The sequence below is a fragment of the Macaca mulatta genome, chromosome 3 (genome assembly GCF_049350105.2).
Source record: "Macaca mulatta isolate MMU2019108-1 chromosome 3, T2T-MMU8v2.0, whole genome shotgun sequence".
In the NCBI taxonomy this organism is placed as follows: Eukaryota; Metazoa; Chordata; class Mammalia; order Primates; family Cercopithecidae; genus Macaca; species Macaca mulatta.
In genome coordinates, this window is record NC_133408.1 from 89886823 (window position 1) to 89909707 (window position 22885).

Below are 22885 nucleotides of genomic sequence, written 5' to 3' on the forward strand. Positions count from 1 at the left end.
TTTTGGCATCTGGATTATAGAAGGGGGTCCACTAATGACTAACACTTGGTATGAATTTGAGGGATATATTTCTTGATCGAGATTTGCTTGTACTTGGGTGAGGGTGAATTTGGACACTTGGGATAATGTAGCTTCCGCCTCAGTGTTGACCATATCACGAGAGAACGCATCCCCCTTGCTTGGATTCAGAGTGCTAGGGGTCGGATTCAGGTTTTGTCTCTTGTTTGCTGTCCCTTCACCTGCACGACTGTGTTTCATCAGAGTCCCCAGAGTCTTGAGTCATACTGTTTTTTTCCTACCCCAGACTCTGCCAGGGCTTCATCTGATGGTGGTCAAGTCACTTCAGCTCATGTGGGCAGGATACCTCATTGTCAAGGGCTTCCTGGAATGTGCCCAGTGATGCTCTGAGGGAAGGGAGATGTTCTGTGTCTAAAGAGAACACAAGTGCGCTATGAAACTCCAAGTCACATGTAGACTTTTATACATACTTCTCAAGGATATACTTCTGTCATTTCAGACATCTTTTAGTTTGTTCTTTTCTCTCAGTTGAACCCAGAATTAGCTACCTCCAATCCAGCAAGGGTGTCGAGTTTTCAGTTTAACAACTGATTTTCATCTTAGGATTCACTGACCTTAAGTTTACAGGATGTGGTTTTTATTTCTCATGACAGTGCTCTGATTTTCCTCTCCTCTCCCTGTTTCCAGCCCCCTTTTATCCCCGTTAGTCCTCGCTAGGTGGGACCTGGCCACATTGATGTCTTGGCCTCAGCTTCCTGAGTAGCTGGGATTACAGGTGTGTGCCACCATGCCTGGCTAATATTTTTTGTATTTTTATTTCACTATTTTGGCCAGGCTGATCTCGAACTCCTGACCTCAGGCAATTCACCTGCCTCGACCTCCCAAAGTGTTGGGATTACAGGCGTTAGCAACCGTGCCTGGCCCATCTTCACTTTTCACTCTTTAAGTTTGGAATCATCAGGCAGCAGAACTGCACGGTGCCTTCTTAGCACACTGTCTCGCCTCATGATTAAAACTGTGAAGTGGGAAGAGCAAGTCAGGGGACAGGTGGACTGAGCAAGGCTCGTATCTACCTTTCCACTGTCAGGGAGAGTCTTCTGCCAGAGGCGTGTCTCCAAGTCCCCAGCTCTTCCTGGCACCTTGTTTTGCTCTCAGCCATGAACTGTCTTCGTGACTTTTCAGTACATACATTAACCTTTGTGCAGGGGGTCCTTGGAAGAGACTAAAAAGGACTGGGTGATACTTTATGTCACCATGTTGTGCTCAGAAGCATGTATCTTTAATGTTGTTCTTTAATGTTGCAAACCATAGTTTTGCAACATATCAAATGTATCCCTAATGAAAATTGAGACCCAAAGGCTTAGGAACCCTAAAATTTCTAAGAGTTTTGATTTAAAACTGCAGTCATAGTTTTAAATAATACAGCAGGTCTTCAAACAGCATCATTTCATTCAACATCATTTTGTTATAATAACGATGAGAAAAAAAAAAAATCTTGGCCAGGGCCACTGTCTGTGTGGAATTTGTACACCGGGTTTTCTCTCAGTACTTTGACTTCCTCCCACGTCCCAAAGATATACAGGTGAAGTTTACTGGCGTGTCAGTGAGTGTGGGTGAGTGAGTGCGTGCTGCAGTAATATGCATCTTGTCCAGGGCTGGTTCCCATCTTGTACTCTGAGCCTCTAGGAGAGGATCTGGTCACCCATGACCCTAAACTGGAGTAAGCAAGTAAATAATTATCCTACTTGTTTTTATTAATCTTTCTTAAATGTATGTACTGCTCTCATTTATTTCAATGTTCAATATTAGAAGTGTGTTGACCTTTAGTTAGAAGTTTTGTGATGTGTCTGTGAAAAATATGTCCCGGGAACTTAACTCTTATTTATATGAATTAGCCTTGGGTAAAATGGGTTTCATTATTCTTCATATCAATTAAAGTCACACTTTGCAAGAACCTATAGATGACATTAAGTAAGGACTTACTATACTGAAAAATGACAAACATTTTTTTCTTTGCTCTTTGTAAAAATTTTAGGTCACTTAAAACTTAACCATTTAACCACTCTAACCATGTTTACCATTTTAGGCCACTTAACCACTTTTGACTGTTATGCCCTATAATCCTATTCATTTTTACTTCTAGTCCCTTCTAAAAATGCTTTATGCCTTGTATTTAAATTCATTTAGGACTAATTTTAGTTTGAGAACTCTGCGGTTGTATGGACCAGTGTTCTTAGCATCCGACACCACTTGGCAAGTGATAGCACACATAATAGGACACATTATGATTATTGTGGTTTTCAGAGTAGGATATTTGTTGATTTTTCCCGAGACCCCATATCTATCAGTATCAAGTGAATAATAGAAAATGCACAATGTGATAAGTCTTAGAAACCCTCAAAGAAAGATACGACAGCAGATACAAGCAGCAACTGTGCCTTTATAATTTTTCCTTAAATGTTTAGCAAGTAGTCAATATTTTTCTCTCACTTAAAAAAGTGGAGGAAGGGAGAAGAGAATCCTCACCCATTTCTGTGTAACAGGAGTTGTTTCTCTCCGACACTAGGCATGCAAGAGGCCTCCATGAAGCTAACGGAGTCACTACATGAAGTCTATGAGCCGGATTGGTATGGGCGGGAAGATGTGAAAATGGTTGGCGAGGTAAGAACTGGGGTGGCTTCCATGAGGCTCCCAAGAGCCTTGCTCAGTCCACCTGTCCCCTGACTTGCTCTTCACACTTCACAGTCTTAATCATGAGGTGAGACAGTGTGCTAAGAAGGCACCGTGCAGTTCTGCTGCCTGATGATTCCAAACTTACAGTGAAAAGTGAAGATGGACCGGGCACGGTGGCTCACGCCTGTAATCCCAACACTTTGAGAGGCCGAGGCGGGTGAATTGCCTGAGGTCAGGAATTTGAGATCAGCCTGGCCAAAATAGTGAAATAAAAATACAGAAAGATTAGCCAGGCGTGGTGACACATGCCTGTAATCCCAGCTACTCAGAAGCTGAGGCAGAATTGCTTGACCCCAGGAGGCAGAGGTTGCAGTGAGCCAAGATCGCACCACTGCACTCCAGCCTGGGCAACAGAGCAAGACTCCATCTCGAAGAAAATAAAAGTGAAGATGATCATAAAACCACTTGGGTAGAGAGCAGTATTTTAAGATTCCTTTTTGCAAAATGACAATATCATTTTTCTGTCCTCTCTACAAGCCTTAGCAGCCCATTTCTAGCAGACATGGATCACAGTGTGAATTGTGTCCCAACTTCACCCCCTCATCTCAATCCCGCTATTGACTATCCTTCCCCAAATGCAGGGACAGGAGTTCAGAAGAGGGTCCATTCCACTTTAACACCAGCTAGTCCATTCACAGATATTCACTTCATGAAGACAAGCACAAAGTCAGAATGTTAAAAGGAATTTGATTTCAGGATGGCTTTGGCCCTAGACATGTCTTAACACCTGAAATCAGGTTTCTGGCTGGGGGCTGTCTGGCTGACGGGAAGTGAGTAAGTGGGTTTCACTTTGTCGAAAGCAGAATGGACCAGAGACTGAGTATCGCTGTGTGATGTTGGACTAGTTCTTTAATCTTCTTAGGCTTTAGTTTCCTCATCTACAAAATGAGAAAAACAATTGTACCCACTAATAGGACACTTATTGCCTTTGTGTGGATGTCCTCTACCTACTCAGTGTTTGGTACATGTTATGATTACTGATGTGAGACAACTGCCAGTCACAGATTGTCTCACATCCAAGTTCTTTGTTAAAACAAAGAGCAGTTGTTTGTCATGTCCGCTACTCCAGGTGAGTTATTGCAGCTCACTTAGGTACAGACAACCTAAGTTCGATGTGGCAGCCAGAGCTCAGGGGAAGGTCTGTTAGGTGATGCACTGAATGTCTGTGTGGCTTTGGAAAACAGGTGTTAACAGCAGAGTCCTAGGCTGCTCCATGACAATTCTGACATCCTGACATTAAGCTTCATAATCTTCTTATAACTGAGATACTAACAGAGACTTATTTATGAAGAAAGCGCTTGTTGGTTCTTTTACATCTTTCAAAAACTTTCAGGATGTAGGTTTGGCCAAACCAGACCGCACACATTACTTTCAGATGCAATTATTAAGTAATTGCATCTTCTCATATTTCTTCAATTAAAACACAGTATTTCAACATCATGTTGCTGACTGAACACTTTGTAAATTTCTAATTAGTGGTATAACTGAAAATTCATCGCGAAAGAAAAGAATTTTTAAGGGAATAATAGAAATTTGTGTTAATAACTTTTCAAAATACTGCATTACATTCTATGTATGGCAAAGGCCACTGTTGGCATTTCTTTTTTAGGAAATGGCTGTTATCCTACCTTGGTTCTTGCAGCTGCCAGGATTTTTGGAATCCTCAGTTGCAGATGCAAACATAGGCTCTTGTAATGATGAAGAAACTGAATACTGCGTGTTCAGAGGGTCTACTCACGTCAGCAGTTGAGCGTTTTTAAACAGTGGATTTGAATGTTTTGGTTTGCATAAAATTCTTGAATTGAGATTTGTAAAAATTAGGACTACTTTTCAAAGTGTGAAAAAGAAACAAAAGCAAATTTTAAAAGTGTGTGTGTGTTAACAAGATGAAAACTTATGTCTCACATAGAGGAATTTAAACGTCGGCAGTCCAGGCATTGCATATCGGCCCCACAAGTATGAGGGGCCCATGTTTGCCATTTTTAGTCTGGCTTCAGGGGCAAGGTACTCTCTGAGCACTGGCCATCAGCTCTTGTTTCTGCATGCCAGTTAGCAAGGAGGATGAAGTCTGGAAGACAGCCCACTCCTTCCTTCTTTTTCAGGACACTTCCTGAAAGTATATCCCATTGTCTAGAACACAGCCACATGACCGCACGTGGTTGCAAAGGAGTCTGGGAAGTAGAGTCTTTATCCTAGGTGGCCAAGTGCCCAGCTAAAATGGGAGGTTCAGTTAGTAGGAAGGAAGAAAGGATAGAGATTGGGTGACAAAGAGCAGACTCTGTCAAGAGACCCAGAATGTGCTAGTGAGAGAAAATTGAAGATGACATTCTTGAGTACCTGCTATTTGCCTGAAATTCTGTGAAGCACTTTACATTGCTAACTCATTTAACTGGGGAAATTGAAATTCAGGGAGGTCTAGGTCCCCGAAGTCACACAGCTGGGATTAAAAAGTCCCCTGGTGAGGCAGCCCGGTGTGATAGTCATATCATGACTTTCATATCATGGCTTTGAGTTCAAGGAGACAAATCTGAGTTGAAACCTGTGTCTGTCATTTATCAACTGCATAACCTTGGCCAAGTTATATGACATCTCTGGGCTTCCGTGTCCTCTTCTGTACTGTGGAAACAAAGTCTTTTCTCATAAAACAATTGTGAGAATGCCTTAACATAGTGGCAGTGGGAATACTAGTGTAATAATACTAATACCTAATATTCATTGTGTGTTTAACATAATTGATACTGCATAAATGGTAAGACCTTTCCCAATATGACTGTAACTTTTCTGTTTTCCCTGTGGAGGATTCAGAAATGATTTGTTGTTTATTTCAGTGTGGATTGTGTTCTAATTTCATGGAGTGCTTCAGAAGCAAATTGTCTTAGTGGAATTATTCTCTTAGCCCCAAAGTCCATCTATAGGGTTATGGGGATCTTTTGAAGTTTCTGCATTCTTTGGTAATTTAGAATCAGCAATACAATTTTAATGAGCTAGCCTGTTTTGCTAGCTAGAACCAGTGGCCAAATTGCTTTAAAATTTTATTGCATTATTAAATGATTCTCATTTTTCCCTAGCATCTCATATCTGGAAAAGTATTACTTGTCTAATTTTATAGTTTCAGATACGTTTTAGGAGTTTGGTGAAAGGTATCCAATTAAAATAACTCAGCAGTGGTCTCTTTATTTCTTTTAGAAATGTGATGTGCTGTGGGAAGACTTCCATCAAAAACTTGTGGATGGGTCCTTGCTAACACTGGATACCTACCTGGGGCAATTTCCTGACATAAAGGTATTTTACTCTGTATCTATAAAGAAAAGAGTTGAATGGGGTCATGTAGTTATTGAAACATGGGCAAGAAAAAAATTATTAAAGGTCCTCAAACTGACATCAAAGATACTTGGTAACTTTTCATTTATTTAAGCATGGGATTTTTATATTGTTCCTATCAGTTTGAAAAGAAATGTCATTACAGAAATCACATTTTGCCTTTAGTGAACTGCTTCAGCTTTTATTATTCTACAGAAGTCTTTTTAAACCTATAGATATAAAATCATAAACCAGAGCTGCCAAAAATTCCAATCTTCTTTATAATCAAAACTTTTTATTATATAGCATTTGACAAGGATTTCCATTAGAATAACCAGTGGTCACAAGGAAGGGAGAAATTCAATTGTAAATGTGAGAGCAAAATCTGATCTTTCCTTGTTTACTGTCTATTTTGCATGCATTTATAGTGAACCTGGATAGTTTTTCTCTCATTGAAATTTTCAGGTAGAAGTTAAAATGTTAAGATATAAGCATTTCAAATACATTTGCATCTGGACCTAAAAATTACTAGGTCTAAAACACTGATCTTATTTGACCCTTGAATCTATTACAGAGGTAAATGGACGAGTGAAGTATTGAATATTATAGATTTGGAATAGACTCTGGAGGTAAAGATGGCTTTTAAACTAACAGGGTTGGTACATGGTAAATGAACCTGAATAGATCAGACTAGATGTGTTAGACCTATTGACAAAATGCCACAGAAAGCAAATCCAAACAGTGGGTTTTCGATGATGTTACCGTATTAGGCAGCAAAGTGCTTTATTGAGTAGTTGGGCGAATGCAACCTCATTAACAGGTGTGAATTGGGTTTTAAAAATTCTCTGAGAAATTAAAAAATGAAATTGTTAAAAATTCTGTAAAACTGTGTGCACCAGGGAACATGTTTTGAGACATCCTCAGATAATTTTGATTAGTCACTCAATTTTTGCCTTGGGATTTGTAGTGTTTGTGGAGCAAACAGTCTCACAATAGTAAACACTTAAGAGTACTGCTTATTGCATTGCAATTTATTTTCAATGTTATTTTATTTTATTTATATTTTTTACTTTATGGCAGTAAGAACATTTAACATGAGATCTACCCTTTAAAAGATTTTGAACTGCACAATGCAGTATTGTTACTATTCATCTTACATAACTGAAATTTTATACCCATTAATTAGCAACTCTCATTTTCCAGCTCTCTCTAGCCCTTGGCAACCATCATTCTATGTATTGTTTGCTTCTCTGAGGTTGTTTGTAGGTCTTTGGATAAATGTCTGTTCTAGTCCACTGCCCTTTCTTAAGTCAGCTTATTAGTTTTTTTTCTATTGAGCTCTAGGTGTTCCTTTGTATATTTTGGAAATTAACTCCTCATCAAACATGTGGTTTCAGATCTTTTCTCCCTTTCCATAGCTTGCATTTTACTCTTCATTGTTTATTTTGCTGAGCAGAAGCTTTTTACTTTGATGTAGTTCCTCTTGTCTATTTTTGTTTTTGTTGCCTGTGTTTTTGGTGTCAAGTCCAAGAAACCATTGCTAACACCAATGTCTATTCTAAAACATCTTCATTTAGAAAATGAAGCCTTTCCCCCTCAGCTTTTCTTCTAGGAGTTTTACAGTTTCAGATCTTACAGTTCAGGTCTTTAATCCATTTTAAGTTGATTTTTTGTGTATGATATAAGATAAAGGTCCAATTTAATTTTTTGTCATGTAAATATCCAGTTTTCCCAGCAACATTTATTGAGGAGACTGCCTGTTCCCAATTGTGTATTCTTGGCACCCTTTTTGAAGATCAGTTGATTGAATATTTGTGGATTTACTTCTGGGCTTTATATTCTGTTCCAGAGGTCTATATAACTGTCTTTATGCCAGGACAATGCTGTTTTAATTACTGAGGTTTGTAACACATTTTGAAATAAGAAGTGTAATGCCTCTAGCTTTGTCTTTCTTCTTCAAAGTTGTTTTGGCTGTTTGGGGTCTTTTGTGCTTCCATGTGAATTTTAGAATTAAAAAAAAAACTTTCTGTTAAAAATTCTATTAAGATTTTGATAGGGATTGCATTCAATCTGTAGATCACTTTGGGTAGTATGGGCAGAAAGTCTTTCAGTCTGTGCACCCAGGATGCCATTACATTTGTTTGTGTCTTCTTTATTTAATCAATATTTTATAGTTCTCAGCGTACAAATCATTTCACTTCCACAGTTAGGTTTATTCTTAAGTATTTATCTTGGATGCTATTGTAATTGGTATTGCTCTCCTAACTTCTTTCTCAATTTGTTACTAGTGTATAGAAGGCAACTAATAATTTTTTAAATTATACTTTAAGTTCTGGGATACATGTGCAGAACGTGAAGGTTTGTTACATAGGTATACATGTGCCGTGGTGGTTTGCTGCACCCATCAACATGTCATCTATATCAGGTATTTCTCCTAATGCTATCCCTCCCCAGCTCCCCATCCCCCAACAGGCCCCAGTGTGTGATGTTCCACTCTGTGTCCATATTTTCATTGTTCAGCTCCCACTTATGAGTGAGAACATGTGGTGTTTGGCTTTCTGTTCCTGTGTTAGTTTGCTGAGAATGTTGGTTTCTAGCTTCATCCATGTCCCTGCAAAGACATGAACTCATCCTTTTATGGCTGCATAGTCTTCCATGGTGTATATGTGCCACATTTTCTTTAACCAGTTTATCATTGATGGGCATTTGGGTTGGTTCCAAGTCTTTGCTGTTGTGAATAGTACTGCAATAAACATATGTGTGCATGTGTCTTTATAGTAGAATGATTTTTAATCCTTTGGGTATATACCCAGTAATTGGATTGCTGGGCCAAATGTTCTTTCTGGTTCCCGATCCTTGAGGAATTTCCACACTGTCTTCCTGAATGGTTGAACTAATTTACACTCCCACCAACAGTGTAAAAGCGTTCCTATTTCTCCACATACTCTTCAGCATCTGTTGTTTCCTGACTTTTTACTGATCGCCATTCTAACTGGCGTGCGATGGTATCTCATTGTGGTTTTGATTTGCATGTCTCTAATGACCAGTGATGATGAGCTTTTTTTCATATGTTTGTTGGCCACATAAATGTCTTCTTTTGAGAAATGTCTGTTCATAGCCTTTGCCCCCTTTTTGATGGGGTTGTTTTTTTTTTTTTTTTCTTGTAAATTTGTTTAAGTTCTTTGCAGATTCTGGATATTAGCCCTTTGTCAGATGAGTAGATTGCAAAAATTTTCTCCCATTCTGTAGGTTGCCTGTTCACTCTGATGATAGTTTCTTTTGCTGTGCTAAAGCTCTTTAGTTTAATTAGATCCTATTCATCAATTTTGGTTTTTGTTGCAATTGCTTTTGGTGTTTTAGTCATGCAGTCTTTGCCCATGCCTATGTCCTGAATGGTATTGCATAGGTTTTCTTCTAGGGTTTTTATAGTTTTAGGTCTTACATTTAAGTCTTTAATCCATCTTGAGTTAATTTTTGTATAAGGTGTAAGGAAGGGGTCCAGTTTAAGTTTTCTGCATATAGCTAGCAAGTTTTCCCAACACTATTTACTATATAGGGAGTCCTTTCCTCATTGCTTGTTTTTGTCATATTTGTCCAAGATCAGATGGTTGTAGATGTGTGGCATTATTTCTGAGGCCTCTGTTCTGTTCCATTGGTCTATATATCTGTTTTGGTACCAGTATCATGCTGTTTTGGTTACAGTAGCCTTGTAGTGTAGTTTGAAGTCAGGTAGTATGATTAAAGGCAACTAATTACTTAATGTGGATTTTGTATCCGGAAACTTTTCTTATTTATTTACTAGTTCTGGCAGTTTTTTTGTGGAGCCTTTAGGGTTTTCCATGTAGAACATCACAGTATCTGCCAACAGGTACAATTTTACTTCTTGCTTTCCAATTTGGATGAATTGTATTTCTCTTTCTTGCCTAATTTTTTTCAATTGAAAAGAAATGATGAGAGTGGGCATCCTTGTCTTGTTTTTGATGTCAGTGGAAAGCTTTCAGTTTTCTCTATTGAATATGATGTTAACTGTAAGTTTTTCATATATGGCCTTTGATATGTTGGGGTAATATCCCTTCATTTCTAGTTTACTGAGCATTTTATCATGAGAGGGTAATGAATTTTATCAAATGCATTTTCTACATCTATTGAAAGGATTATGCAATTCTTATCTTTCATTATATTGATGTGGTGTATCACATTAATTGATTTTCATGTGTTAAACTATTCTTGCATCCCAGGAATGAATCCTACTTGGTTATGATGTATGATCCTTTTGATCTGCTGTTGAATTCAGTTTGCTAGTATTTTGTAGTGCTTTTTTGCATCGGTGTTAATCATGATATTGGTCTGTAGTTTTCTTTTCTTGTGGTGTCTTTGTCTGACTTTGATATCAGGGCCTCAGACAATGAGTTTTGAAGTGTTCTCTTCCTTGGAATCTTTTTGGAAGAGCTTGAGAATGATTGGCATTAATTCTTTTTTAAATGTTTCATGGAATTTGCCAATGAAGCCATCTGGTCTTGGTTTTGTTGTTGTTGGGAGGTATTTGGTTGCCTATTAAATCTCCTTACTACTTAAAGATGTGTTCAAGCCTTCCATTTATTCATGATTCAGTCTTTGTAGGTTGTATGTATCTAGTAATTTATCTGTCTCATCTATATTATTCAGTTTGGCAGTATATACTGTTCATATTAGTCTCTTAACCTTTTTATTTCTATGGCATCAGTTGTAATGTATCACCTTTCATTTCTGATTATATTTATTTGAGTCTTCTATCTTATTTAATTTAGATAAAAGTTTGTTAAATTTGTTTATCTGCTCAAAAAAACAACTTGTAGTTACCTTGATTTTTCCTATTGTTTTTCTAATCTTTATTTCACTTATTTCTACTCTAATCTTTATCTTTCCTTTTCTTTTGACAATTTGGAGTTTCATTTGTTCTTTTTCTAGTTCCTTGAGATGTAGAGTTAGGTTGTTTATTTGAGATCTTTCCTTTTAATGTATGCATTTATCACTAAAACTTTCCACTTAGTACTTCTTTTGCTGCTACTTGTTTTTGTTTTCATTTGTGCTGAGATACTTTTTAATATCCATTTTGATAGCTTTTTGGACCCATTGGTTGTTTAAAATTGTGTTCTTTAATTTCCAAACATTTGTGAGTTTTTCAGTTTTCTTTCTGCTATTGATTTCTAGTTTTATTTTACTGTGTTTGGAAAAGATACCTGGTATGATTTCGTCTTATTAAATTTGTTAAGACTTGTTTTGTGACCCAGCATACTTTCCATACTGAAGAATCTTCCATGTGCAACTTAAGAGTATGTGCATTCTGCTGTTGTTGTTTTGAATATTCTGTATATGTCTGTTAGGTCCATTTGATCTATAGTGTTGTTCAGGTCTACTGTTTCTTTGTTGATATTCTGTCTATAATTGAAATTGTAATCGAAATTGTGGTTCTATCTGCAATTGAAAGTGGGGTATTAAGGTTTTGTATTATTATCATATTGCTATCTGTTTCTTTCTTCAGTTTGTCAATGTTTGTTTTATATATATAGGTGCTTTGTATTTATAATTGCTATATCTTCTTGAGGGATTGACCTTTTTATCATTACATGGCCTTCTGTTTCTCTTGTGACAGTTTTGGAATTAAGGTTTATTTTGTCTGATAAGGACAGCCATCCCTAGTCTTTTCTGGTTACCATTTGCCTGGAATATCTTTTTCCATCTCTTTACTTTCAGCCTATGTGTGTCCTGTAATCTAAAGTGAGTCTCTTGTAGACAACAAATAATTGGATCTTTTTTTAAATTTAAATTCATTTAGCCACTCTATGTCTTTTGACTGGGAATTTAATCAACTTACATTTAAAGTAATTATTAGTAGGAAAGCATTTACTATTACAAATTTTTTCATTGTTTTCTGTTTGTCTTATTGTTCGTTTGTTCCTCTTTTCCTCTCTTGTTAATTTCTTTTGTATTTTGTTGTTTCTTTGTATTGATATGCTTTGATTTTTTTTCTCTTTTAATTTTGTGTACCTTCCATATGTATTTTTGTGGTTATGATAGAATTTAGATAAAATATTTTATAATTATTACAGTCTATTTTAAGCTAAAAACTAAATTAACATCAATCACCCCTAAAAACTCTACACTTTTATTTTCACTACATGTATAATTTATATTGTCAAAATTTGCATATGTTTATATTGTGTTTCCATAAATATATTTTTTAGATATAGTTATGCTTAGCATTTTTGTCTTTTTGACTTTTATACTAGAATTGAAAGTGATTCATCCATCACCGTTACGGTAATACAGTATTCTGTATTTGTCTATATATTTACACTTACCAACAAATATTATACTTTCTTATGCTATTGTTTGCTGTTTACTGTCCTTTAATTTCATGTTAAAGAAATCTGTTTAGCATTCTTTACAAGGTAGGCCTAATGGTGATGACCTCCTTCAGCTTTGGTTTGTCTAGCTATGTCTTTGTCTCTTCTTTAAGAATACAAGAAACAAGTACTCTTGTTTCACAATTTTTTCTTTCTTTCATCACTTTAAATATGTCATCTGACTCCCTTCTTGCTTGCTTCTGCTAAAAGTCCATTAATAGTATTACAGAGATTCCCTTGTATGTGAGCAAGTCACTTTTCTCTTGCTATTTTGAAATTCCATAGTTGTAATTGACAATTGAAATGATGTGTCTCTGTGTAGACTTTTAGGGGTTCATTTCATTTGGAGTTTTTGGGCTTCCTGAATTTGAATGAACATTTTCTTTCCCAGTCTTGGGAAGTTTTCAGCCATTATTTCTTTCAATAGCTTTATGATTATTTTTGTCTTCTCCTTCTGGGATTCCCATAGTGCATAAGTTGGTCCATGTAATGGTGTCCCATAAATCCCTTAAGCTTTTTTCACTATTTTTCATTTGTTTTTCTGTTCCTCTGACCAAATGATTCTTAATGACCTGTGTGAGTTTATTGATCCTCTTTTCTGCTTGATCTAATATTCTCTTAAACCCCCCTCCCCCAGTGAATTTTTCAGTTCACTTATTGTATTTTTCAGTTCTATCATTTCTGTTTGATATTTTCTATATCGCTTTGTTTAATTTCTCACTTTGTGTATACATTATTATCCTGATCTGAGTGACAGTTACTTTGAATTCTCTGTCAGGCACATCATATATCTCCATTACATTAGGGTTGATATTTGTAAATTAATTTTATTTCTTTGTTTGATACATATTTCCCTGTTTTTAAATTTACCTTGGATCTCTATGTTGGTATCTTCACATTAGACAAAACAGCCACATCTTTTAATCTTTGTGGATTAGCTCCATATAGGAGAAGACCTTCACCAATCATCCCAGTCATAGATTTTAGAAGCCTCTCAAACTTTTGACTATTCTGATTGCTTTCCTTGTTCTTAGCAACCCCTAGACATCTAAAGAATGCTAGGTCATTTCAGTGCTCTGAGACAAGCAAGACTCATTTTCTTTGGAAGCCATTTTCTTGGGAAGCCCACAAAAGTTGTATCATTGGATGCTTGTTTAACTCTTTCCCTGCATAGATAGAAGCAGGGACCTTGGTGTTTTTTACTGAGGGGAGGGGCTGTGGCAACTAGTTGTATGGTAGGCCATACTACCTAGAAGTGTGTTTTTATTTGTTAGTTTATTTCCTTCTGCTTGCTCTACACTGAGCCAGGGAGAGGAGCTATGGCAAGTGCCTGCATGCATGTTCAAACCTCTGTTTATTCTCTGTAGACCCAGGGACTAGTGTATGCTGGACCTGTCAGCTATCCAAGACAGGCAAGTAGAAGACACTCCCTGGGGTAGAAGTCAGAAAAGTTGGGATGCTAGATGTTCAGTCCTACTTATTCACTCTTCACTGAGAAGCAGGGAGCTGGAGGTTCCCTCTTGATTATATGGCACTGTGCTAGGGATAGCAAGAAGGTATCTCCCCTTTTCCTTCTTGTTTCAATGTGGCTGGATTTGCACTTGCCAAGGGTTCAGGAGCCATTCAACTAGTTTCTGGTGTCTCACAAACAAAAAATTGATTCATGTGTTGGTGTTAAATCTGTATGTTTGTTGGGAAGGAGAGTCCAGGGCTTCCTATTCTTCCCCCTTGCTACCATCACCTTTATTGCATGGTAATTTAATCTCCTTAAAAGCAATACTTAAGAAATCAGACAAGGTTATGGAAATATTGTATCTTCTTACTTGAAAATTCCAAAGCAGCTTACAACTTGTTCAAATTATTCGTATGATATATGTTCATAGTATGACTTAACTAAGCAAATAAAGGCTGTGTGACTGACTAGAGAAGCAAACATCTGAAAGTTTTTTGAGTTTCAGGAGCAAAAGCTTAGTATCATTAATAAAATTGGAAGATCTTAGTTATTGTACTGTATTTAGAAATTGGCCGCACTGTCTAGGAGCGTGTAATTTCTGAATACAAGCACATTCAGAATTACATTTATTGAAACACAGAAAGATTAAAATAAAATTATGACAGATTATGTTGGCTGGTCTTCTCAGTTTATTTCATGTCAGAAAGATGAAGAGCTCATTATAACTTTTCCTTGAGTAATTAGTTTTTTGGGATCCATGGTTGAGGTCACATACAAAGATGATCCTGCAGTTTCTGAACCATGTAAAGATTTGGAAACAATATCATCTAGATCTTTTGCTGGATGCCCTGAAGGTAAGGTAAATATATGTTAAGGGTTTATATGTATCATGGAAAAAGGCTGAATCTCTCTCTCTCTGTCTCCCTCAAGCCACATTTAGGAAACTGGAGCATACATAGAGGCTATCAACCAAGATAGATAATTGCAAAGCCATATAACACAACCAACAGTTGAGGAAATACCTATGCTATTAACTTGGAAAGGAAATAATTTGGAATTGGAGAGTGAGAATATAGCGGTATATAATATTTGAAAGACGTTTTTATGTGAAAATGGACTTGTTATTCTGCGTGCCTTTACTCAGTGAATGGAAGTTAGAAGTACGTATAGACTCCATCACTTTACAAAAGTAGTGTTGAGTGATTTTGTAATGAATGAGTTATTGATGGAAAGGAAGATTATGATTAAAAATATTCAATGGAGAATTTTTGAGGCATGTAACGCAGTTGACTTCTTTGCTTCCTATTGAAATCGACAGGCCATGTGCAGTTAAAACCTCACGCAAATTTCCAAATGTTTACTTGAGCCCATCAGTGAGGTCTATGAAGGACCATTCATGAGGGATGATGTTGCAGCTGTGATTGGCAGGATACCCTGTGTTATAGTTTCTGTTATGCAGCATTGACATCTGAAATCAATGTTATAAGAACCTGCTTGTCACCAACCCAGGCAAGCTTACAACTGTGAGCAGTTATTGTAAAATATAGTTTGGATTCTATCTTGGCAGCCATGCATGAGCAACTAAGCATGTATTTACTGCAGTGTACCAAAATGAATTCCAAATTGGAATTATTATAGAATTTTAAAAAATGTATACTAAATTATTTTTTAACTATAGAGGTTCAGTGCACAATGAGAAATCTCAAGATTTTTCTTTTATCAAGAAATGTCAGTTAAATTTATAATGTAATTTAATTAAGTTTCCTATTGGATGGTTAAATAAGAATTATGTAATTTTCTATTTAAGAAAGCTAATATGTGTCAACCTCACCCTTATTTAGGAGATTTGGGTTTTTGCCCCCAAGTTTCCCAAATATCAGATAGGTAAGAAAATAAGATAAATTTGTCTTTTCTAACCCCAAAATGTATGCATCAAAGTGAGTGATATTCTTCAAAATAGTCATTTCTACCATGGTAAGCTATCCTTGTAATTGACTTAAAAATTACATAAGAAAATGAGTCACATTATTTACTTTGCTTCTTATTTTTGAGCAAAAATAAGATTACCCAGTGTACTCTTCCATCGTATTCTAAGACTTAAAAGTTATTGATTCATAGCTGCTTCCAAAAATCAAATTTATCTTCAGAGAATCAAGATTTGCTACTTGGAAGATAATAAGGCAATGCCCAAGCTAGAAGGCAATTCCATAAGGAAGATCTTTATAAGAGTTTGCATATAGTTACACAGGCCACTGCTTCAAAGGATAACCTCCTTTGAAGGTAACAGATTTTTGCTAAAAGTAATGAGCCTTGTCACCTTATAGGCACATGGTGTTCACCATACCTAATTGAAGGGTTTCCACTCTGCCTGGGCTAACTCATTGCATCCTTTGAGTGACTGGGTGTGTATCTCCATGCTTTCTGCCAGTATCCTAGTTGGAAGTGGTAGGTGCAGGGAAAATGAAAGCAATTAGAAATAGCCAAAGAGGTTAACTGCCCCAACCCACCTCTCACCAGTCCTGAAGGGTGTGTAGAAGAATAGCATAGAGTGACAGGTTGTAGTTGACTCATAAAGTCTGTCAGAAAGATAGCGGGAGCTGTTGGAAGGAGCACTAACCAAGACTCAGAAGCAGGGATGAGATTGGATGAAGCGAGCAAAGAATCCGTGGTGCAAATTAGAAGGAGGCAGTTGCTAACCCTGAACTCACATGACCATGAGAGTAAGCGGCCTTCTTAAATTTTGTGCCCTGTCTCACCTGCCTCCCCCTACTCCTGGCGCTGGTCACTGGGGCCAACTTCTAATTCAGTTCACTTTTGCCACAGACTTGCTGAGCAATTTGGGACAAATTAGAGCTAATCTCATGCCGCTCCACATTTCCTAAAAGTAAAATGGAGGTAATCCCTGAAACACTCATTCTATAGGTTGCTAGAAGGATCCATCAGATGTGACAATGCCTTGTAAGCCATAACCATTTACATTATTATTGTGTTTTTTTTCTTTTTTCTACCATATCAAAAATTTTAAAGCATCTTCTCCTGGGTTAGTTCTTATTTTTCAAATAACTGGGCATAACTGGACTATGGGGAAGTTTTTTATAAAGTATAGATATCTAGGGCTTGCCTCAGTCTAATTAAATCAGAATCTCTTAGTGTAGGGCTCAGGAATCAGTATATTTTATGATACTTCCTTATTAGTTATACTTATTTTTACTTTTTTCTCATTTATTTGACATATAACAATTTATTTAATTGGCATATAATAATTGCTCATATTTTTGGGACACATAGATACTTCTTTATTAACTTATTTCTTCGTTGTTGCCTTACAGTATATAACATACATCTTTGATGTATTAGGTTTAACTTGAAATAATGTATATTACTTCATGTATTATTTAAGAACCGTGCAGCAGTACACTTTCATTTCCCACCTCCTTTCCTTTGCACTATTACTGTCATACATTTTTCTTTTACATATATTATAAACACCACAATATATTAGTTATGTTTTTTTGCTCTGAATAATCAGTTACCTTTTCAAGCAACTAAAGTAGGAAAACAAAATCTTTTATATTTTACATTGACTTTTATCATTTCTGGTACTCATTTTTCTGTGTAGCTCCACTTCATATTAAAATTCTTATGCTGGCAATCAATTTCCTCAGCCTTTGTTTGTCTGAAAAAAAAAACTATTTCACCTTCACTTTTGTAAGATATTTTCACTGGGTGTGGAATTCTGAGTTGGCAGATTTCTTTTAACTTTTATTTTTTAGTTCTATAAATATATCATCCAATGTGTTCTGGCTTGTGTGGTTTCTGAAGATTAGCAACCTGTAATTCTTACCTTTTTATTTTATGTTTTTCTTTTTTTCTTGATGTTAAGCAGTTTGACTATGATGTATTTAGATGTGTATTGTTTGGTATTTTTCCTTTTTGGGATTCTCTGAGTTTCTTGGATCTATACTTGGATGTCTTCATTATTTAAAAAAATTTTCCGTCATTATCTCTTTAAATATTGCTTCTTATTCTCTCATCTCTTTTTGAGACTTCAATTATATTATGTTAGACCATTTTATATTGCACTGTAGGTCTTATACGCTCAATTCTCTCTCTTTTTTTCTTCAATTCTTTCCTTTTTGTGTTTTAATGGAAATAATTTATTGTGACCTGTCTTCAACTACACTGTTTATTTCCTCAGCTTTTTCAAGTTTAGTGATGGGCCCACCGAATCAATTTTTCCTCTCTGATAGCACTTTTAAAATTTCTAGTGTTTCAATTTGATTTCTATTTGACCATTAAAGTTTCTATATCTCTTCTGAAATTCCCCATCTGATTATCATTGTTGTTGACTTTTTCAAACTAGATACTTGAACATATTAGTTATACTCATTTTAAAATTCCTGTTTGTTACTTCCAACATCTGGGTCATGTCTGAGTCTGTCTCTGTTGTTTGCTTTATCTTTTCTCATGGGTTTTTTTGTTTGTTTGTTTTTGTGTATTTTGTAATTTTTGATTGAATGCCAGACATCATGTATAGGATAGTGAGTACTGAAATCATATTTATGTCTGAAAATTGGCCAGCCTTTTTATCAGGCTGTTAATATGATAGCTGGAATCAATTAATCAGGACCCGAGCTGGATTGGGGCTTTATTTTTGCTATTGTTACTGCAGTGCACTACAGCTTTCAAATTCCTCCAGAATTAGACTGCTAATGCCTTGTACTTATATTTTAACGTCTGTAATATTTTCAAATTCTTAGGTTGAAGCCTGATTTTGGGGCCCTTAGGTGCTAGAGGGTTTTTCTCAGTGTGGCTGCTGCTTATTAGATTTTAGTTGTCTTTGTATGCCTGTATTGCCAAAGGGGTCTCTCTCCTTGCACTGTCCTCCTCCAGTGGTAGGCCACTATTGCTTGTTTTTTAGTGTTATAGCTTCTAGTGGAGTTAGGGCTTTTGGGTTTTTGTTTTGTTTTGTTTTATTTGTTTGTTTTAAATCCTTTCCCGGCCTTGTTTTAGGCAAAGTCAGCCTCATAACTGTGGTTGGATTTGAGCAAGTTTCCTTCCCTGCCCAAGTTGGAACAGTCCACTCCTTCCTAGGCCCAAGGAGTCAGGTCTTGGGCCTAGGAAGCTTTTATGCCCCTTGAGACTTTTTCTTTTACCCTTTTGCCTACAACAATTATTTTTGCCTAAAATCTAGAGGTCAGAAGGCTCTCCATCTCTACCGGAGCCACATTGGTTTTGCTTTGACTGCTTCCCCAGAAGCAGTAGATCTTTGCTTGCACCTGTGGGTAGAAGGGTTTGGTGCCCCCTCCTCAAGCAGCTTAAAGCTTTTTGTTGCTGTTGTTAAGAGGAAATGTTCCATAGAAATGAGCAGGGCTTTATGCCTATCCCCTAGCAGCCATATGTCACCTCATTTGCATCCACACTTCAAGGGAATGTCTTGTTCTCAGACTTTGTCATGGCTTCCAATGTTGACCCATGGGAAAGGGCTTGCCCACTAGCACAATCTGTGCCTTTGGCCCTGTGTCTTTGGCCACCAGCTATTCCAAATGACACATTAGTCTAAGGGATTCTAATGAACAAAGTATTGAGAATCACTTGTAGGAAAAGAGATTTCTTAGGAAGTAAATCTGTTTTTATAGAACTGCTGTTGGTGTGAGTGTTATTAGAATTATAAAACCAAATCTAACATAGTTTTCCACTATCTTCAGAATACAACATTTAAAGATTTAGACTAGAGAATAATGAGTATAGTTTTGCCTTCTCTCCCTGACCAATTCTGGGTTTTTTTCTGGTCATTGACTGCAAACTGCCCTCAGCTGCTCATGATTATCCTAATTATTATCAAAAGGGAAGATATTTATCTAATGGCTTCCACACAAAGGATTGGAGGCATTCATCTGATTTTCAGGGGTCACTTAGCTAGTGAAACTCCAGCTCTTCTTGATCTCCAGTCAAGATCCTCAGCAGCTCTGGACAAGGAAAGCATTTTTGGCACCTGGCTGTCAAAGGGAGACTCTATGTCCGTGCTTCTTTCTTAATGAGTGCATTTCCTGTTGACAGAATCGCATCGCCAAGCGCAGCAGGAAGCTGGTGGACTATGACAGTGCCCGCCACCATCTGGAAGCTCTGCAGAGCTCCAAGAGGAAGGATGAGAGTCGAATCTCTAAGGTAGGGATTGAGCCTAGGGTGAATAACACTCTCCATATTTTATGACCTGTTGCAGCTTTGCTTTTTAAAATTAAGTGCTTCCTCTGTAAAAGGAGATTGGAAACTGAACAGAATTTAAACTGAAACATAGTGCTTTTTATTATTTTTAATGGAAATAAGGCTTTTCATTATATTGTACAGTTCATATGGGGGACACTGACTCACACATTTTGATCAGAATGAACTTTGACCTGCAATGTTGCGGGATCAAAGAAAGTAGCGTGTCCGCACTTCCTTAGGTAGTTGTGGTCCACCCTCAGTGCTGAAATGCAGATGCAGATAGGACACCAAGCTGAAATTCTCAGAGGTGACTTTTGATTGTCTGAGAGTACAGACGTGTGGATTTGCATAAAACTATTTTTCTGTTAGAAAAGTTTTTATGTAACTTTCACCATGTATATCAGCAAGTTACAGATGCCGACTAACTGAAGTCATCTCCTAAGTACACCCTCTTCTTCCAGTTTTGCCTTTTCCTATGTGCCTACACACAGCTGTCTGAATGGTCTTTCTACATCAAAATATGTTTCTCACTGCTTAAATATTTTAATGGTTTCTATTACCTCTACGAAAAATGCTAAATTTCTTAGTACAGCATAGAAGACCCTCACAATTTGGCTGTAACTCACCTGTCCATCCTGATCAACTTTCAAGTCTCCTTTCCCCTCCTCGCCTTCTTCCATAAACATACCCCGAGCCAGAGCTACACAACAGTTTCTGAGCAGTTCACAATAATAAATGCCCTTCATGAGAGGCCTCCTAGATACCAGGCATCCTGTTCAACACTTCATCTACATTAACTTTCCTTAATACTCAAAACAACCTGTAAGGTACACAGTAGTAAAGCAGTATGACAAGTTCACATGGTAAGCTAGAATTCCATTTCAAGGCATTCCACCCTTATGTATTGTAATGTCTTTCCTACCCCCTCCCTTAGCAAACATTTTCTGATTCTCTAGGATTCAGCATCACCTTCCACATAGCATGCTCTATAACACATTGTAAGTCCCTTTTGTAAATACATCCTGTAATGTAATTATTTAGAGTTTCCACTAGACTGGGAATTTGCTGGGGATGCATTCATGTTCAGTATCCATAGCAGAGCTGTCTACATGGCAGGCAGCTAACACATTTTTGTAGAATAAATGATTCAGCCAGAAACTGCAAGAGCAACCATTGTAATCGATCCAGTTTCCAGTTTTAGGGATTCTTAGCATTTCCTGTTTAATTGAAAAACAAGGATATGCTTTTAACCAAATACTCTCCTTCTCAAAATGTTTCCAAGATGCCATAAAACTATTCTTATTTTATATTAAATGATGCTGTTGTGTATAGAAATGGTCTTTCTTAGTGTAAACGCATGTTATGTTTCATTCCTAGGCAGAAGAAGAATTTCAGAAAGCACAGAAAGTGTTTGAAGAGTTTAATGTTGACTTACAAGAAGAGTTACCATCATTATGGTCAAGGTAAAAATATTTCTCTACAGGTTGCACATGTTCCTTTTAGAAATTCAAGGTCAGTGAATATCCCTTATCTTGTCTTTGTTTTTACTGTGATACTTCAACACTGTCCAGTGGAAGTGTTCTTTATCTGTACTTTCCAGTATGGTAGCTACTTGTCACTAGTGGATGTTGATCACTTGGAATATGGCTAGGATTAAAAAGGAGGAACTAAATTTTAAACTTAATTTATTTGTTTTAATTTATTTGTATGTAAATAACCACCTGTGGCTAGTAGCTGCTGTATAGGATGACACAATTTTAGACCTCAATCCATTTCTTAAGTGAAGACCTAAATCTCAATTAGAGGCATTAGGAAGACTGTCCCTCATCTTGAAACTTACAATAATGTCCTTTTAGTCCTTTATTCCAAGAGCTCATCTAGTCATCTGGCTTAGATGGTAAGCTTCTACTTTCAGCCCTGACTTTTAAATCTGAACTGTATTCATATTTTGAGCACCAGATACTCTTATTTACACATTACTCTGCATTTCTCGTGGAATTAAGTGCATTTTTAAATAGTTGTTCTGTTTTTCCTACTCAGTGGTAGAACAAAGAAGTTGTTGGATGAAATAGTACCTTATGATCCTCAATCTCTGTCAGTATCCTCATGCTCCTACCCCAAATTATCCAGAATTGTACTTAAAATAATGCCACGTTATTTTAAATCAGGTCCTCTATTTCTAACTTCCAACTAGATGGGTGTGCCTCGAAAGCCTTCTTATATACAAATTCTAGAGCTTCTATTTACCCGCCAAAATTGTAAGCATTTTGAGGGTCTATACTAGAGTTCGCCCATTTTTGAGTTCATCTCTAGTGTTTTTAATTTTTGCCAATAAAAGGTACTCAGTGTTTCTCGCTGAACTGCTGAAATATCTGGATGAAATTTTGGCTGGTTTCTACCTCAATGTCCAGCCATCACCCAAAGTCCAACATGCGAAATTATGTCATTGTTCGTCTGAATTTACTCATTCTCTCTACATCTGCATTTCTTTCTTTTTGTGTGTGTGTGCCATTATTTCTGGGCTCCCAAGCCTCAAAGCTTTGGAATTGTTACCTACAGGAAACGAAAGAGCCATCAAAATAAACAATCCATCATTTTTTGGTGTGGGCTTCTGGATCGCTCTCCCTTTCTCTCGTCCCACTGTCCACACCCTAACCCTCATCATCCTGTTGTGGATTATGATAGTAGTCTTGCCTTTACATTTCTTTCTTTGACCTCTTCCTGTACACCTTTTCTTTCAGAAGCTCCACCTTGACATCTCTGTGGCCTGCTTAGGACCTCACTGTAT

The 22885-nt window shown here is 36.9% G+C and overlaps 1 protein-coding gene across 2 annotated transcripts in view; it reads left to right on the forward strand.

The window, feature by feature from the left end:
- AMPH (amphiphysin) overlaps positions 1–22885 on the forward strand; it is a 246900-nt gene that overhangs the window by 129058 nt on the left and 94957 nt on the right. For both annotated transcript variants that reach the window (XM_001100126.5, XM_001100038.5), the window contains exons 4-7: positions 2585–2679; positions 5938–6033; positions 19951–20058; positions 21475–21560. In XM_001100126.5, coding sequence (XP_001100126.3) covers positions 2585–2679; positions 5938–6033; positions 19951–20058; positions 21475–21560 — 385 coding nt within the window. The remainder of the gene's footprint in view (positions 1–2584; positions 2680–5937; positions 6034–19950; positions 20059–21474; positions 21561–22885) is intronic.